This window comes from Tenebrio molitor, chromosome 6 (assembly GCF_963966145.1).
Source record: "Tenebrio molitor chromosome 6, icTenMoli1.1, whole genome shotgun sequence".
Classification (NCBI taxonomy): domain Eukaryota; kingdom Metazoa; phylum Arthropoda; class Insecta; order Coleoptera; family Tenebrionidae; genus Tenebrio; species Tenebrio molitor.
In genome coordinates this window covers 2,821,243-2,840,858 of record NC_091051.1, presented here as the reverse complement: position 1 = coordinate 2,840,858, position 19,616 = coordinate 2,821,243, and the positions used below count along the sequence as shown (strand labels likewise).

Sequence of the window (19,616 nt, the reverse complement as noted above, 5' to 3'; positions counted from 1 at the left end):
ATCGTCAGTTTGATAAAACAAACCCGGACAGCTACTCGCCACTCGACTCTCTTTCGCTCTTTTATCTGGGGGAAATAATCAAACAACTCCTGGCGGGGCTGTAATTTTGCGTGGGGCGATTAAAGGAGAGGCGAGATGGTGCCGCAGGGTGTCCAAAAAAAACGTGCGGAGCTGGAGAAGAATCAGTGCTTTCGGTAGAGAGAAGGGCGTTGAAGAGGAGAAGCTTTGCTATAACTTGTTTCATATGGGAGCTACAGGCGTTTAATAATTTTTTTGGTGCAACCGTACGCGAAACGTGCATTTCGCGTATCTAAATCACGCCGCGAAATCCAATTTCGCGGCCGTTGCTCTTAACGACGGCTGTGTACACCTTGGCCGCGAAATGCTTTAACATCCTTGAGATTGTGCTGCCTCGGCCTCAAGCGGCCTCGGCGACAATTTTTCTCTCGGTACGTTAAAGAATGATTTCGCGGCCCTGATATACAAATAACTATTAGTTGAAAAAAACAGCAAAGAGATCTAAAACGTTCGCAATCAAGGCCGATTTGTCTAGGGAACTCGGTTCCCCGGTTACGTTGCGCCCCCTTTCCGTCGGTATTATTTCCCGCCGACATTGATAAAATGATTATGAGTGATCCCGTATTCAGGACGAGGGCGTGTTGTCTGCAAACTTCCGAGGATATCGCTAATGGTCGGTAACCTTCCGTCAACAAAAACCTTCCACATAATAATAAAACATCGGCTCCGCGAGTTATTAAAGTTTCAGGCAAACAAAACGCCTTTGTGTTACTAATCTAAATGACACGAAGTTAAACAAAGACCATAAAGGCCCCGTCGACTTAAACCATTAAATAATGAAGTATATTTTGTGGCAAACATTACGGCCGCACCATGAATTATTAATGCGCTTATTGCGGATGGATTTCAAAGAAGCCGCCTGGAAGATGTGCCCCGAGGATTAATGATCGACGGGCTAAAAGTGCACCGTCATGTGTGGGCCATGTTAATCGAGGGGCGATAATGACTCCATCGCAGGTCTGGCAGCGGCGCCCCCCTCGCAAACACCGTAACAAATATTTACATGTAAATGTGATGTATGTAAAGCCAAATGTGTTTCGGCGCATCGCCGCAGAATCCTGCAGGATTTCAAAGCTTTGTGTTCGGGACCTAATTTGCTGTTCAAGACTTGAGATGTACAGAGTGTGTGCCTGCAGCATCCGAGGGCTGATAACGCAAGTCGTAATGGATCTGGCTGAGTAGGAAGACTGATTCAGACGAATCACTTTTCGATTCAAAGAGGCGGTTTCGGTGGGCCTATCTGAGTGGAGGCGGCGACATTTAAAACCAGATGCATCTGCCGCCGATGAATTCTACATGAGCCGGCTGAAGTGCTTCGCTTCGAAATGCATTCATTTCCAGATTTTGTTTGAGGCAGTTGAAGAGATTGTTTCGTCGATGGACATAGTTTGGTTTTACTTAAGTTATGGTAATTCTAGAATGGAATCATTAACGCGATAACTTTACTGGAATGTCAGTTATATATAGAATATCTCGGGGGATTCCACACATAGGCGGCATACACGGAAACATAATTGTCCCATGTTATCCGGCAAGGTTAATTTAAACAGTAACTCAAATTATTAATGAATAATTTGTCGACGTTATTACTGTCACAAAACATGTCGATAATGTTTTTAGGTCAACCGTTACGTATCCAGCATAAAAAATCTATAATATGTAGTTTTTAGAGCGCTTTCAGCATGACAAACAACGCAAAACCAGTCATTTCATGACAAATGACAAAAATTGGAAATAAAATTTTACCTTTAAATTTATCAGAACAATATTTGTAAATGTTCGATTGATTTTTTATTTACAATCAGAATAAACAATATAAAATTTCCATAACAAAATCTGTTAAAAGCTGTTTTTGGCAATTTATTACGTCGATGGTCAATAATCATTTAAGCTTTAGTCGACTGAAAATTTCAGATTTAAAATTAAAAGCAAAAATATGAAATGTTCTCTATTGGATTCTTTAAAAAATATACAGGGTGTTTTTGAAATGCGTGCACAAATTTTAACCACGAGCTACTGGCTTCATGTAGAACTCGGAAAAAATATTTAAAAAATTCTAAGTCAAAAAATAAAATGACATTTATTTTTTGAGCCACAATTTTTTTAAATTGCTTTTAGTTTTCTACGTTGTCCTACAACCTCGTAGGTAAAATTTCGGCACATTCTAAAAATACACCCTGTATATCATGTTTTATAAAATGTACCTATTTTCAAAGCAAATTCTAAATTGTCCCGGCGCCCCCACCTTTTTTTCAATATTCAGGCAACAATTTCATTTCGTTAACATCAAACATAAAAAAATATGGAGCTTTCTCCCTTGAATTCGTTATAACAAGATCTACAAAACAATTTTTTTATTTCTTGTTTAATTGAAAAAAGTAAAAATATCGCCTGTAATTTTATTCCACTCAATTTACTTGAGAAAATTTTAACGAAGTTATTTATTAGCTTGTGAAAGTAGTACTTCTTCACAAAAAAATCAAACTTTCGACAATCATTTTATAGATGAAAGCCCCACTTTCCAGACTCGATAAACATTAAGGCTTCCACCCCCTCGACGCGACCCGATTCTCGATTTTTTACCGCCGCCCCTGTACAAACATCGATTTATCGATTAGCAATTTATTTTTTCGGACATCAATTCCATCGGTGGACTAATTGAAGATTCGAGAGCTTCCCATAAAATGCATTATTCTCTTTCGTAATCGGAAACATCGTCATTATTTATCGAGATCGACATCGCTAAAAAACACGACACAATCTCGTCGAAGCATCTAATTGAGATGATACCCGCATCCGTTCCGTCGATTCTTCGAGTCGCGACTCCTCCACTCTCATTTTCGGTGGTATATCGAGTTTGGGAAATATTTTGTTTAACCGTAATCCGATTTATGCTCTGGGAGCGACGCAAAGTTGGCGAGCGCCAAAGGAAAAGGTCCCGAGACAAAAGTTAAACAGCAAGAAAGCGGTTGAGCGCTCAACATTTCAGGCTCCAACACCTAAACGTAACTAAATTAATAATTAGCTAATTTCGGGAACGTTCCAGGAAACGGCTTAATCCCTAATTGATTAGTTGGAGGCGGCGACATAATAGCGCGAACGGGACCAGTCCGTTGCATTCCAATTTGTCCTATCAGATTTCGTGAGCGATTCAATTAAAAACTTCGCAGATGAAATGTGACATTGAAATTGCGAAGAGCTCTTAACTGATTTAACTGATATTAATTGCAGGCGGCGGCACTGGAGTTGGACGCAATCAAAGATTTTAATCGAGTTAGATTTCGCCGCTTCAAAACTAAAAACGACCCCGCCGGAAAAAACCGCCGCCCCGTGATGCTAAATTGCACTGGAAATTTCCCAGAAGAATATTTAATTAAACGGCGAAGATGTGTCAGCGGCGGACTGGTCTGGGTGAATGAAGTCGGCCGAAATTTCACTTGCAATAAAATAAATTCAATTAGAAGCGCCACCGCCACCGGATAAGAACCTTCGGGGGCGGTTCCTCCACTGGAATCTCGCGTTTTCTTTCAAATTGCTTCGAAAATGAGATCCGGGGTGGGCATCCGGCATGCCTCTGACATTGCATAATTAGAACAATCCCGGAATTAACAGGCGACCGATTAAAAAAAAACTACAAGAATTTTTTGAGTGAACGCGAAAGGGTGAGGGACGCTCAGTCCTTTCAAATTACACAACAATAAATCCGGCGCAACAAAAGATGATGTTCCAGCGCTGATAATTAACAGCAATTATGCTTTGTGCAACTTTATGAAATTCGTGATTTATGACATTTTATTACTGCTTGAAAATTTCAATCGTGACGCAGGAAACGTCTTAATTACTTTAAAATTCAGGATATTGGGGGATCTCCTGACGAACGAAACGTCAACAACAAATTTTCATTCTTTACGACAGTATTAGAAAAATGAGAAAAATATGCAAATTCTCCCGTAAAGGAATGCTAATCGCCCGGAATCCCCTTATCTAGGGAAAATTAAAGGCCGCCGCTTACTTGATATTGAACTCAAAGTGCTTGATAACAACAGCTAATCTTCTTTTTAATTAAATCCATAGTTCTACGCATGAGGCCACTTAACTCCCTCATGAATATTCACAAGTCGGTTCCTTTAACCTGGACCTAATGGCGCCATTTTTACCGCTTTAGCCGCCCCCAGAACGTATCCAGGGGGAGTTGTGGGAAAAAATGTCCTTGAACTGTGACCCAAGCGTCTGGAAAAAGAATGATCATGACACGCGACGCAGTACTGGTTGCCTAGTTGTAAAATCGGTGCCGCCACCTAGTTGTAAACCGTTGTATCTGGCTCGTTTCTGATTTATTCCCGTCATAAAGTTCCATACGTTTTGGGCGCGATAAAAAATAAATAATGAAAATCGCGTCGGCTTTGTTATTACCGTCGCGGCGCCCCTAATGGAAGCTTCAAGATAAGGACATTAATGAATACGTCACGTTATAAACTATCCATCACTTACGCCCCCCGTAAAAAGCGTTTAGAATGCTCTCGACCTGGCGCGAGTAAATACACCACGGCCTCGCCCCCGTGTTCGTTGGGACTGCGTTGACCGACGGGAAGGCCTTTGAAGCTACTTTTCGCCCTGCTGTTATTCAGATTACAGAGGAGCGAGTCGGCCGGCCTCAAATTAACCAATAAAAGTGGGACATGCGAGCCCGATCGACTTGAAGACGCCAACGGGATGCGTAATTGGATGGGACGTTTCACCAGGAAGTCAAGCAGTTGAGGCGAGGCTCAACGGAAACTAGTTATTAATATTTCAAATTGAATCGTTCGTCTCGAACGTGCGACTCACTTCGGCTCAAGTTTGTTTGATCTTCACTTTAATGGAAAATTCTGGATTGGATGGGTGCGCTTAATAACAAAACGCCGGCTCTGAATGGGGCACGGCGCGTTGTTTGGATTAAAAATTGCTTGTTGCTTGACTGGGAGATTTCAAAAATGCGAGGCACGCGAACGACTCCATTGTTTGCAATCGCGGCGGTGCTACAACAGAGACATGTTTAGACGAGAGTGCAGGAGTATTTTTGTGATTAAAGCAAAACGCACTTGCTCTCACTAATTACTGTTTGCTTTTATCTATGTGAGAACGGGCCGATGCTCTAGCTCGACAAAAACAACATTCAAAGAGACGATTTACACGTGCAGCTCTCTGCCCCATACTTTTAATCACCGACAAACTAATTAAAATTTGAGGTTATGTTCGAGTTAAAACGATAATGAGACGTGACGTGACGTGTCACTTTAAGCACCGCCAATTTTGAGGTTATGTCAATGAACAATTAAGGAATATCACAAAGCTTTATTAGGCAATAAATTAACAAACACAAAATAAATAATAACTGCTGAAGTAAGGGTGTCCTCGCTGTGATCATTGTTGCGCTTGCAACACTTCTTTCTTGACGAATCCGTGCTCCTTACCTTGCTGTTGGTCCCCTTTCTTGGCGTACTCCTGGAAGTTGTTATAATGGGACTGCTTCCCTTCCTCTCCCTTGAACCCGCTGTTCTGGTCGAGATACTTCCCGTTGTCCAAAAATCCTTTAGCTCCCTTCTCCCCTGCTTGATAAGCCTTATCCTCGTGTCCCCCTTTCTCGAATCCGCCCTTTTCGGACGCACGGTGCGAATCGTAATCGCCGTGTTTGTTGAAGTGTCCGCTCGAATCCGATTCATCGTAAAAGGAGTGATCCTTCTTATATTCATCTTTGTGATGAACTCTGTGGAAACCTGTTGTCTTGGAGCCCTTCTTGTGGCTCTTGGACTGGTGAAAATGCGACCCTTGGGAGCCCTTGGCCGCCTCCTCCTTCTGTCCGTAATGGCCGGCTTCGTCGTGGTGGGCCGCTTTGTGCCCCCCTTCTTGGCTGTGGTACTCCTTCTCTCCCTGGTTGTCGTGCTTGGCCTGCGCCCCCTTGTCGTACTCCTGCACGGTCTTGTACCCGGTGGCGCCCTTCTCGCCGTGGCTCTGCTGGTTGGCGTCCGAGTAGGTCGAGCCGCCGCCTTTGGCGAAGTTGGAGGAGTCGGAGATGGCCACGGGGACTGGCACGGGGGCGGCGCTGTTCAAAAACACCAGTTTACCAGAGCCGGTCTGTTATTGTTGGAGCTAACGCAAACATTACCCCGGATCATTATCATACCTGAGCGTCGGCGTCTGCAGCGGGACGGCGTTGAGGGCGTAGGGATGGGGCTGCAGCCCGTACGAGTTGAGGGGGTAGACTCCCAGGGCCGCTTGCGGCTTGTATTCCTCCAGCGGTAATTGCAGCGGCAGCTCCTGCGTGTAGCCTCCCAGCGCGAGGGGCGGATAGGCGAAACGATTGAAGCCCCCGAGCGGCGCCGCGTAACTCAACGGCCCCCCGGAGTGAAGCTGATACGCGTAACCCGACGCGGAAGACTCCTGGTCTTCGATTTCGGAGCGCTTCATGTAGACGCTCTCGGCGGAGGTGGCGCCGTGCAAGAGCGCCGCCAGTAACAACAGACACTTCATTTCTCCGAATGGGGCACTACTGATGGAGGAACGCCGCCGAGGCGGCTTTTTATAGTCGAGACCGGCGAATTCTGCAATTGTCGTGTTGTAATGTATGAATAAGAGCTAAGGACGTTGTGAAGAAATTCGCCGCTAATTGAATTTGTCACATCTGGGCCTCCACGGTTGACCGAGAAGGGGGCGATTGCCCCATCGACTTGGAATTTTATACAAAAAGCGTTTAATAATCGTTGCGGAAACGCGATGAGGCGACAAATTCGATCACACATCGACGGACAAGAAAAACTGCTCGACGGACCGAGAGGCCTAATTGGGCTGGTGGACCCCACCGTTGCACAACCAAATCGAGTTATTCTAAATTGAAACGTTCACCTGATGAGGAACGAGTGCAATTGGGGCTCACACACGCGAAAACATCACCGGGAAATTGCATTTGAAAAATAAACGACCATTTTTGTTAGTGCCGCTGCAGATTAATTTAAAAATCTGAGTGGTGGACCCGTCCATGAATAATTCACTGGTTCCTGGAGGAAGCGGCTGGATAAAAGTCAATTAAACAAAATTTTTCTGAATAAATACACTCCTTGTCCCGTCTTCGCTCAACAAGTGAATCATAAAAAATTTGTTTCCCGACTCGGCCTTAATTAACGCAAGGTTGGTATCTAAAAAGTTGAAAATTACAGTTGGGGGCCGCGTAAATTATGTAAATTTCACGTCGGAAGAACTTGGTGGTCCAATTTTTCGGAATATGATTAACCCTCCGTCTTCGCCTCAATCGGTCACCGCGACACGCCACTGGAGCCGTATGAGCAATCTTCATGGTAATTTTCCGGGTCATTAAAGAGGAGCAGTTGCGAAAGACTCCGCTTTTTGAATGGGACATTACAACAGTCAAACTAATGTACCGTTTCCTATTCAAGTTCAAACAGTCGATATCGTAATCGATCTGTGGTTTAACGCAACGCAGGGGCCACAACTATTGTCAGGTTAAACGAAACAGGCGCCCTCGACTGTGAGATCATCATTAGCGAACCGGGGTGAATCTTAATCGTCGGGCTTACAACTGTTGTAATTATTCCTTCAAGTTATAATTGGAAAGCTCGCAACTAACTCCGCCGATTCTCGGTCGTTAAGGAGAGTCCATTTGCAGCCCGCGGCCAAGAAATCAACTCCTCATTAGCCGATTTCGCTCAAAAAAACCAACGCAGATGCTCCATTAATCCTCCCCAGTTCCAATTTAAACACTTATTTTCCAAACATCAAAAATTATAGGTTAGGGGCGCACGATGTCAACAACCCATAGAAATAAGACACAAAGCGCATTATTTATTAACGCAATTAATTAATTATTAACGGAATCAGTGATAAAAAGTAAACAGATCAATAAATAATTGGTAGTTTTAATTGATCTCTGTTTTATTTGGAATTGTGTCACGTGACCTGTCAACTTAACCTCAACCACAACAAGAATCCAAAGTGCAGTTTTGCGTCGAAGATGCCAGAAAAACGCGTAAATCGGGAGAAAATCGTGTTTTTATTGCGAATTATTTGATGAATTTTGTAGGGATGTCAGTTGGTGTGCACAAGATTGAGGTTAGGTGTCACTCGAGGAGTCGACGGAAGGGCCCCCACGAGTGCGATTTTTTGCGGAATATTTGTTCGTGGGACGAGGCATGTTATTGGATAATTAACGGAATATCTGGCATTCCCGGCCTGGATTGAAACACTGAGGTAACCATACAAATTAATTTATGGGGCCCAGCACCGGGGATAAATTTTTACGGCCGCATCCGGTTATATTAAGTAATTTAGCTCCTCGACTTGGCTTCGCCGCGTTAATTTTTTCGTCGGCGTGCGGCTTCTTCGTTCCTGATTTTACGGCCCCCCTGGTCCAATTCGCAATTTAGACCACGAGAGCCGCCTCTGACGAAGTGATTGTGGGAAAATAATTCGGAATTTGGCGATAATGTCTTATCAAATTGTTTGGCAGTTTGTCAATTTGTTTGAGGGCAAAGTCTGCAAATGATAAATTTTTCATGGATATCGATCAGACCTGCGAAGTTTTCTTTGAAAGCAGTGTTTAAAATTCGTTAACTGAACAAACATTTTTCGTACAAATTAAACAAGTTTTTTACATGTCTGCGTGCCGTTGTTGTTTGCCCTCATAATATTTTATAACGAATTCAATGATCCGACTTGTGTAATATTCGCTCGACACGATACGTATGCTAATAAATCACGAACGGAGCGCCTCCGGCATTAATCAAGCAACAAACCGCCGTTTCGCTCAAGATCACTCTTGTGGACATCACCCCACGCGATAAGTACACAGGCGGGACCACGTCGTCCGTTGCCGGCGCACGGCCGCGGCACCACGTGACGTGCACTTCTCGCCGTCACGCTTGTCCACAACCGGACCCGGGGTTTAAATGACGCTTTAATTAATCACGCGAACTCTGTGTCACTTTTGCCGACTCGCTTTCGTCATAGATCATCGTCTCGTGCAGAGATATGGTTTACATGGTGGAAGTGGAGTAGCGACACGCACGAGGTGGCGAAAAACGTTTAATTACCTGTCGATTAGCAGAAGCGAGTTTATTTTTCGTCGGAGGAAAGCGCTGTCACGTCAGGGGCTTGTTATTCGCCCCCGATCGCAACTAATGTGGTGAAAGCTTTAATGAAATACGTGTGTTTCCACATCGGAGGCCGTGTTACATATACACGAGCTTCTGGTGCTTTTATTTTGGCCCTCGGATGGAAGAAATCGACTGGAAGGGGCAAACGAGAGGCGCGTCTGAGATCGGTTCGGACGCAGCGAGAAACGTCAAAAGTGACAGTTCGGAGAGATTAGCGTTTTTGGATTTTTTCCGGGATAATTTGTTGCGGACCTGCCGCTGACGTCGAATCGTTAAGGTATTTTCGTCGAATTATCCCCGCTTTATACAAACGCAGGGATGTGTTCGCTAATATAACATCAAAGGAAAACTTCGTCTTACCCGGTGCCGGCCATGTTTTATTTCCTTTTGTCAGTTTGTCACACAACTCGTGGTCCTCTGTGTCGCTAATGAATTTCGTTCGATATCGGGCCGGGTTTCAGGTGCGTGGAATTCGGGACCCGCCGTAAATTTATTTTGCGGAGGAGCCTTTGACCGTCCCGCCCCGTCCTAATGATACGTCAACATTGGCCCCTCTGTCAGAAACCTTGCCCCAAAGGAGAAGAAAAAGAAGAAGCGCCTCGTTCGCACCGGAACAATGGCAGAATCGAAACTCATCGGTGGCGGGTCGGAGTGACAGGCTGTTAAGTTTATCAAAGCCGGAACGGCTCAGACGGTGCTTATTGCAGATTTAATTATATTAGTGCGACTTAAAAGTTTTAAATTTCATTTTGCGCAACGGGAGATTCGGTTTTTCGGGCGACCGTTCGTTCCGTCGGGATAATGTATTCAAAATAAACTTGTTTGGAGTTTCCTGGAGCCAGTCAATAATTTATTGATACATTTTGCCACAGTCCGGAACGTCGGAAGAATTTAAATATGTATATTTTATGAAAATGTAAAAGTTGCATGCCGAAAGGGAAAATCCTAATCGATTCACGGCGTTTGATTTAACAGAGGTTTTTCATCAAGCAGCAAACCCACTGATTCGGTAATACTAATAACTTCTGAAATAATGTTTACCCATTTTCTTTTGTTTCGGTTTTGTTGAAGGCCGAACAACCCTTGAACTTTGCTTTTTAAAAGTATAAAAAAAAACAGATTTACAAAAATTACACGTAACATACTGGGTGTAAAATGGATTTTGGTACAGTTGCGGCCAAATAAAACTGGGCAGCAATTTTTTCTATTGTAAATCGGAATTAAATATTAAATCACCTGAAAAATCATCTCCTAGGAGATAACACAACATAACATCCATCACTGTTATGTTGTGCGACAGGTATGGGTATCTGGTTACCAGAGAAACTTTCATTTTAAAAGCCTGAATTACCAAAATTTATAAAGATGACATAAAATGTCAATTTAGCGGTGGCTTTATTTGGCCACTTTACGTGTAAAAGTAAAAATCCTCGGATATTGGCTCCCCTAATTATTTTAGAACAAAACCTTAAATACAAAAGTTGTAGAGTTTTAAAAACGGTTCCCAATTCTATTTTTTTTGTTTTTGCTTTTTAACATCCTCCGGGAGTATAGTAAATTCGTTTTAATAAACAATTGTCAAAATGTTGTCAAGTTGGTAGACTTGCCAAAATGTCAAACCTAGTTGTTTTATAAATCAATCTTGGTATCTCTGAGTGTCAGCCAAATTTCATCCATTTGACAGTTTAAATATAAAAGCATAAAATTCAAAATTGGCGAAGAATTTAAAGTTGAAGAATGGCTTCACGTAAAAGTGTATCCCTTTTACGTCAGTCGTTTCTTCAACGTGAAAAGACGGCAGTAGTTCGATACTGTAAAGAATTGGAGACGAAAAAACCATGAATGTCGATGAAAGAAATTTGCGAGAAAGCTGCTCATATTTTTGATGTAACCTACTTCCTATAATAAACTAGTTTTTGTCTTACTGACAACCAAAGATAACAATTGGCCGCTCAGGATAGATTGCAGAAAATGTTGCCTTCATATCTCCAAAAAAACAATCAGGATTGAAACCACTCGGAGCCGAACCAGAAAGCGCCCGGAGCAGACCCGTAGAGCACCCGGAAACCACCCGGAGCCGACCCGGAAATCACCCGGAGCTCACCCAGGCGCGACCCTGAGCCTCCCGGAAACTACCGGGAGCTGACCCGGAGAGTACCCGGAGCTCTCCCGGGAAGCACCCGGAGCCCACCCGGAAAGCACCCGGAGCCGAACCGGAGAGCACCCGGAGCCGACCCGGAAGCCACTTGGAGTCGACTCGGAGCCCACCCGGAAACCTACCCGGAGCCGAGCTGGAGAGCACCCGGAGCCGACTCGGAGTGCACCCGGAGCCGGCCCGGATTGTTTATTGACATACAAAAGTAGCTTTTAACAGCTTCGCCAGATGGATTATTAGTGGAAAATGTTGGCTTTGAATAAAAATGTAGACAATGTTTCGATATTTCAGTGGGTTTTCCTGTAACAAGGACGATGAAAGAAATGTCAAGTCGCTATCTTTAATACTTAGAAAAAAAAATCTAAAAAGATCCTGCCATTGCTTAATGATCAACAAAAATTCAAAAATAGCACAGATTTTGTCAATAACAAAAAAATCTTGCCTTACTGTAAAATGTTTGTTTTGTAAAAATAATGACGGAGGCGTCGGGAAATATTTGCGATTTGAGACAGACATTTTCACATTGTTATTATAAAATCGTATTAACGTTACAAATTACGTTTTACAGGTCCTTTAATAATTACAAATTTAAAAATGTTGCAAGGGGAAAATGGCGGAGGCGCCGGAAGATATTTTAATTAAATTTTTTTACTGTCATTTAAGTATTAATTAATAATAAATTAATAATAAAACCTACTTTCTACAGGTTTATTAACAATTAAAAGTAAATTAAACACATTCTTGATGTGTTTTTATATTAACTGTCAAAATTATGTATTCGTAAATACAGAGATTTTTCCACATTTTTGTTACGAAAAGACAAACGATAAAACTAGTAAGACATTTAATAGCAAGTGAAAAAATTTTCTCACAAAAATTACGCCGTTGCTCTGTTCAGTGATCAACAAAAATCCAAAAATAAGATCACTTTGTTAAAAAAAGTTTCGTACTGTAAAATAATATTTTTTAACTTAATAATGGCGGAACGCCGGAAAATATTTTGATCAAAATTTTAATTGTTATTTGAATGATCAACATTAATAATTGTTTTTTACAGAATCTATAATAATTACAAGTAATTTAGACAACCACATTTGTGTGAAAATATGAACTCTGAAAATGATCAATTCGTCAACAGAAAATTTTTCAATGTTTTATTGCTTGTTTTCAGTCGATTTTCCTGATATTTTTTTTATTCTAAAAATTATCACAATTGTACTGCTTAACGATCAAACAAAAGTGAAAAAGATGTTCATTACAAGCTTTGTCAATACAAAAATAAAACATTTTATAAAATACAAAATTGTGGAAGCGGCAGGAAATAATTATTGAAAACGTAAACAAAATATTGTATTTGTATTATTCAAATAATCACTTATTATATCCCAAGTGCAAAATTTTTTATCGGAATTTTTTTGCTAATGAACGAAAATATCCATAAATGAGGTCAGAAGACCAATTATTAGCAAATAAGAGCACGAGACGAAGTCGAGGGCTTTTATTTGATATAATTGGTCTTCTGACCGAATAATTTATGGATGTTTGAGTTTATTAGCAAAAAAATTGCCGATATTAAAATTTTGCACGAGGGGTATACGGCGGATTTATTTCCTGAATAGAATGAAACCAAACGCATTATTTCCAATACTTTTTATTCAAAATAATTTATTAAAAAAAAAATCAGGTACCGACATTTTTTATCGGATTATTGCACATGTGCATTTTAGAGAAATTTTATCGGGTTATTTTTTGGTTGCTAAACACATGAAGGAAATAATCAATTTATAAAATGCTTTTTTATATCCCTAATGTGTAATACATTTCACTATAATAATAATAAGGACGACGGAAAAAGCTCATATCATTATTTTTAGTACCAACTGTCGAAGATTGCAAAGTGCAAAAATGGTGGAAGCAAAATTGTATTTAAAAAAATTGTAAAATATCAACTAAATGTAAATAAAATTGGTGAAAAGAAGATAAATTGAACGAAAAATTTCCATATTTCCATCTAATGAAAATCACTTTTATTAAATTTGAAAACTAAATACATTTGAACACTTCCACTAGTGAAAACACTTAATTATTGTCATTGTGTCGAAACAGTCCCGACCTATTTCCTTTTGCAAATTAAAATTAGTGAAACCCCTTTTTCATTTAATTAGAAAGTGCCCATAATTAAATTTAAACGACCTTAAAGTACAGCAAAACCTCCAGAGGTTTAATTCTGAATTACCACCAACCAGCGATGCTCGTAATCTTTGTCATTACAAATCCCAAAATAGTGTACTCCCACTCGTTACATCTCTCCAAATTAAAAACCCAGTTAGACTCGTGTTTAATTAATTACACAGCCGAAAAAAAATATATTTAATTATTTAATCAACATTAGTAGTTCTCCCTGTAGAAATCGCTTTATTTTTTCAGAGCAAAAAATACGAAAAGAGAGCGGACGTACATTTCACTGAGGATTATTCCAAAAAAAAGTAATACTTGAACATCCCGTCTCTCCCAAATCCTTATTCCCTGTAAAACAAAGCCGTAAATATAAAAAAAGAGATAAATTACGAACGTCCCGTTCAGGAGAAACAGACGCGTCTGAATTTTACAATTTTAATTATCGGGATCGAGGAGAAATTTAAAACAGTGACCCCCAAAAACCGTCTGGTTTCGAGCGTAGGAGGCAAAAAACACACTTCACAACAAAGCAAAACGTCGATCGGTCGAAAGTGGCGTCGTCATGTTGCACCAGACATAGATATGTATTACAATTTCTCGAAGAAATTCGCGATAATATTAGAAATTGGGAAGACACTTACATGAGACGAAAGCGTGAATGCGCCCGGAAGGGAATCTCTTCGCCCAGTGTAAATACAAGTCGGCGAAACTTACGTAAAACTGTTGAAAACAAACAACCGTCGCACATCGACACTTGTCCCGCCAACAATATCAACCAAACTCCCGCCAAAGTCCGTTAAAATGTGCTTTTATCCCTCCTCCTGCGGAAAGCTCGGGCGCAAGTTCAAAGCGCGACAGCGAGAGAAACTCCGACGCAACACACCGGATAGTACTTAAGCTTTCCAAGAGATAAAAACGCTTTAGTGCTTTTGTCAGTTTTGTTTCCTCTGGAACATTGATTTGGCATTAAAGGGAAATGCTTCACTAACAATACTTTAGACGGCAAACACGACGGGATTTACGAATGGAGGAGGTCTTCGCGATGCCGGCGAGCCGCAATTAATCACGATTTTTTCCGTACCGGACGGATTTCGTCTTTTTCGCGGCGGTTTTTCGCCGAGACCATCAGTCACACCCCCACCAGGTCCCAAAAATTCAAAACGGTCCGGTCCAAGCATTGATTTCTGTTCCAACTTGGACCGCAACATCAATAACTTATCATTAGAGGACTTTGCTAAACTTGCGAATTCCCAACTTTATACGCAACGCAGTCGATAAACAGATTTCGCCAGAAATTGAAGCATAAATTATATCTCGCCCCCAAAAAAGAAGAAAAACTTTGAGACAAGATGGAATCCGACACGCCACCAAAAATTTTTTGTTTTGGTTTGGCATTTAAGCCAAACAATTTTGTCGGCAAAGTTTTAACTTGTGCGAACTTGTCCCTTTGGGGATGATGTGTTGACCATAAAGTCTCCACATCTAAAGGAATTTTCTCGCAAGTTCGGTCCCTAAATTCAAACGAAACTTTTTCCACCACCAGATATTTTGGAAACTTGAAAATTTTCCAAAAACATTCGATTTTGATTTACCTGAAAAAATCTAGAAACGCATTTTTTTTTCAAATTACTAAATTTATCTCATCCAAAAACAGCACAATGCACACGTTTTATATTTTTTTTTTGCATTCACCTGGATTTTTTTTGTGGAAACACATTTAAAGTCCTTTTTTAAACAATTGTCAAAGTGTTGTCATGTTGGTATGAGCCACTGGTTATTTGATAGTAATTAGGTTGGCAAAGTAAAATGTCAACTGTATGTCAGTCATTTTGATCTGAATTGTGAAGGCGCTTGCGTTGCGCTACTGAAGCCGCAATCACAGACGCAATTACATTTAAATAAAAATGAGTTTCCGAAAGCAAGGATCTAACACAACGAGAAAAATTGGCTATGACTAGATTACGTAAGAAATGCAGACAGAAAAACCGACCATGCTAAATTGCAGTAAAAAAGATGCTCACATATTCGAGGTATTTTCTTTTAATATAAATGGGCCAATAGTGTTCGTCACTGCGAGGAACTGATTAGGGAGGACTGGAAAAAATTGATGGGAAATCAACCAATTGAGGACATTCCTCCAATAATAATTCCGCAGAATCACATTCGGTAGACAATTGGGGGGTTAGATTCTGAAAATGAATAGGTAAACTGCTTATATTACCCATTAAATAAATTCCCATTTTCCTGTTTATGTTCAGTTGCATTTTTTAGTGTCACTATCGTCTTTATTTCTTGTCTTTTGGTATAAAATTTGGTTACACCTGAAACTTTTCTGACATTTGAAAATTACTGACATAACCTCAAACCTGATGTAGGGAGATTTTACGAGAGTGTTCCGAAACGAAAGGTTTTAGTGTGGTGCAGCCTGGTCTTTGAGGGAATTTGACATTGACAATTGATTAAAAAAAAGAACTTTAAATCGCCGTCAAATTTCTACCTTTATTTACACCCCTTCAAGCTTCAAATTCGCATTTACCACCCGCTGTGCAAAAAACCAAATTACATTGTCTTAGAGGCTGTTTAACATTTATGACGCATTTGCCTACGCCCCAAAGTGCCCTTGCTGCTTTGCCCTAATGCGACATTAGCCGCAAAATATGGGCCCGAGAGCAGAAAGGATGATTTATAAAAGGGGCGGTCTCTTGTCTGCTCACGTGAATGGGGAAAAAAATTGAAAGACCACTTTATTTTGAATTATTTTCTCTCGAAAAGCTCAACAAAAGCTGGATGTATCTCCCGGATCATGTCCGTACAAGTCATGCTCCTGCCGTACTTGGCGAAAGCTTTCTCGTTGCAAGCTCTGGCGAGCTTGCAAGCCGCGTACGATGCGATCACCGGGCGGTTGTCGCACTGGCAACTGGAAAGCTCGTCTTGTTGGAGGGCCCAAGTTAGGAATGTCGCGGCGGCTCCCGAGAGGAGGTCGCCTTGGCCGCCGCACCGCCGTCCCGAGCCGCCGCCTGTGACCTTGACGTGGGCGTCCTTGTTGAAAATTTCATCCTCGCGGCCTTTGCACAGTATGGTGATGTTATCGGCTTGCTCGAGGAAGTTGCGGGATTGTTCCTTTTTATTTCCTTCCCCATTAGATCCGATTAGCCTTGCAAATTCCATGATGTTTGGGGTGAGGATGACGGGGGAGGGGTAATCGCGAAGAACATCTGGTTTTATCGAGACGTAGTAGAGGCCATCGGCGTCTATCACCAAAGGTTTTTTACGAGCTCGGCATAACTCCACCACTTCGTCGACCACCTGCAAAGTGAAACGAACGATATGCCTCTCTTTTTTGATTTGTTTCGCTGCGTATTTGTTCCCATTGATGAAGTTTTAACGAGGGGGACGGTCGATCCATTAGAGGTACTTCGGAAGTGGAGTACTTAAGCCGATGTGAAGTTTCGAAAAAAATTACAACTGGCATCTTTCGCAGATCAGATTAAACACGTCCATCTTCATTACTATCGGGAGGATTAATGCAAAACCGGTGGATAATGCCGCGATCGATAGAGGGCGCTCCTTGGAATGTTCTTCTCGTTTGTTTTCAGGGTTGTGTACGCCGTAAAAGAAATTCGAAGAGGGATGCGAATTAAATTTGAGGGGCACGCGAACTGGGTCAACAGGACAAAGACTTGGATCGAGTTAGCCACCGGAAACTGTCACTTCCAGATTGCAAAATGGTGGATGCGCCATTTTGAGCCCGGTTTTGTTTTTTCCTAATTCCGGAGCGAGTAAACAATCAAAACGTTGTCTATTCTTCGCGCCGCCACGAGAGATTCTCCGCGAAGCTCCACTTCCATTAGGCAAAGTCAATTCGGAGCCCCCAAATAAAGTTTGCTCTCGCGCCACAAAAATAATCCCTTTCGGCGCACCCACCCCGCTCCGATCCACATAAATACGTTCTTATTTATTCAGCAGCGATTCGATACCTTGAACGTCGCCGCTTCCCGTCCCAGCCCCGGCCCAATCAGCACCACGTGCAGCCTTTCCAGCCACGGCTCGATCTTGCCCGCCGCCCCCACGGCGTCCAGCAGCGGATGGACGATCAGCTCCGGACTGTAGGACTTGATGACGGGCGCCGCCTCCTTGGCGCAGAAGACGTGACTCAGGTCGGCCCCGACCTTGAGCGAGGCGATGGCGGCGAAGTAGGGCGCACCTGAAAAATCACATTTGCGATCAACTCGACGAAGCTAATTCGAAATGGAACGGGAAAAATTTCATTCCGGAGTTGGGGCTCGAATATTCCGGCCTAATTACGTCCGGAAAGTTTGTTTCCACAAAACGCGAAATGCACGCGTGGAGGAGGCCGTGAACGGCTGAAATTTTTATGGACACCGGCGCGATACGACCTGGAGGACTGCGCCCCTCCATTAATTTCGACGAACTTCTGGACCCATTCCTGGGGTTTAATTTGAATTTTTGCCTAACAGATTCCGTTCGAAATGGGAAATTGCGTCGGGATGAAGGGAAATTTTCAGCAACAAAAATGGTTTGCAGAAACAGACCATCCAGAGCGACACACCGTACATACTCCTTGGACGAGGTCATAACTGACCTCCTGAATATTCTACAAGTGACCAAAATCGATATCCGTTCAAAGTTTTAACTCCATTTCGTCGACAAAAACAACAAATCGCCTAGAATGATTCATGGAAACGAGTGATCGTGTAAACCCGTGTTAAAATAATTAATAGCGTCATTTTTCCCCGCGAAATGCATATTTTATCACAAGGTCGGCCGAGGCCGCCGTGAAATAAACTGGATAAAGCACATTTGAATTATGTCGGTGAATTAACAACGAGATTTGTTTGAAGAAATTAATTTCGTCATAAATAAATAGAAATCCTGCACGTCTGTAAATTTTGCGTTCGCGGGGACGCTTTATGAGCAGCTTTAATAAATATTTGAGTCGGAGAATGATGAAATAAAATTTCTTTTGAAGCGCATCAAAGCGTGTCTCTTCGCGACCTTTTTTCCGCTGAAATATTTAACAGTAGTCGAAAAAATGTCGGAGGGAAATTTGCGCCGACACTCGCGACCTAGACGAAAAGGTATTTACATAGCAAAAGTGCCGTCGTTATGTTCATAATTATCGATTACACCGAAGGGTGAAAAGAAAGAATGCTTTGCGAAAGCGTAAAAGTTGGCTCGTATTCTTCACAAAACTAATTTAATGTTTTAATGAGATTTGACCCACAATAGGGGAGCTAATGAATAACAAAATTAACAAAGCGGTGAATTATTGCGGTGGGTTTTTTGTAGAGGGGCTCTTTCGTAACAGGACTGCATTAAATTGCTCGGCTAATCGAACAAGAGGTTTTTATGGCACCACAAAGAAAAATGCGCCATAAATGGAAGTCATTTTATTCGGGTGGGTCCTTGACTCTGAAAGTGTTATTGCACACCAAACAATTTGATGTGAAAAAGTAGTTTATTTCATTGTCGCATTTTACAACAACCAGGCGAATTCACCCAAATTTCAATTAATTAACAACAAACTTTAGATTCCAAATTATCTCGAAAGATTTAAAATGGCGGAAACCACAACCACAGAAATGATAAAAAATGTGATACAAACGATTTTATCAGATTATAATTCGACTGTGGTGAGCTGTTGTCCTTGAGTCTAAAACTCTTGGAGTACTAAACGAGTTTTCAAACTCCCGGGAAAGTAATATTTAAACTCCCGAGTAACTACCGTAGCGCCATCTGTTCGGTCTTACCGGTATACTCCAGACTTCCTCCAAAAACTCCTATCCGACCAGCTTGTCCTTTGTGTTTGTCGTTCGTAAGAGGTGGAGCTAGCTGTCTGACCGAGTCGTTTATGCTTTTCTCCATTGTACTGTTACAATTTGACCACTTTTTGGCACCGAAACTTGTTCCACCAAGCTTAAAAGCACCTTTAACACAGTTGTTGATTATCAAAGCCGGTCTTGACAATGACATTCCGTTGACAGCTTGATAACCGCAAAATTACAGAAATCTGTATTACCGTTACGAATTTTCTGGAA

General features: G+C 41.8%; 2 protein-coding genes across 5 annotated transcripts in view; both read right to left on the bottom strand.

The window, feature by feature from the left end:
- LOC138132868 (knob-associated histidine-rich protein-like) overlaps positions 1-15,258 on the bottom strand; it is a 55,529-nt gene extending 40,271 nt beyond the window's left edge. Inside the window, exons 1-3 of one of the 4 annotated variants that reach the window (XM_069050554.1) lie at positions 14,199-14,987; positions 6,242-6,659; positions 5,398-6,160 (exon numbers count right to left, since the gene is read on the bottom strand). In XM_069050554.1, coding sequence (XP_068906655.1) covers positions 5,482-6,160; positions 6,242-6,588 — 1,026 coding nt within the window. In that variant the 5' untranslated portion in view covers positions 6,589-6,659; positions 14,199-14,987 and the 3' untranslated portion in view covers positions 5,398-5,481. Of the gene's footprint in view, positions 1-5,250; positions 5,262-5,397; positions 6,161-6,241; positions 6,660-14,198 lie in introns of those variants that run through there. The other 3 variants (XM_069050556.1, XM_069050557.1, XM_069050558.1) reach the window with 3 other exon arrangements.
- Positions 15,259-16,295: 1,037 nt separating this feature from the next.
- Naxd (NAD(P)HX dehydratase) lies at positions 16,296-19,581 on the bottom strand. The gene is made up of 3 exons (XM_069050559.1): positions 19,329-19,581; positions 17,535-17,761; positions 16,296-16,863 (listed from the first exon to the last, which is right to left on the bottom strand). Exons 1-3 carry the CDS (start codon positions 19,549-19,551, stop codon positions 16,312-16,314), a joined length of 1,002 nt encoding a protein of 333 aa, XP_068906660.1. The 5' UTR covers positions 19,552-19,581; the 3' UTR covers positions 16,296-16,311.
- Between the last annotated feature and the right edge of the window lie 35 nt (positions 19,582-19,616).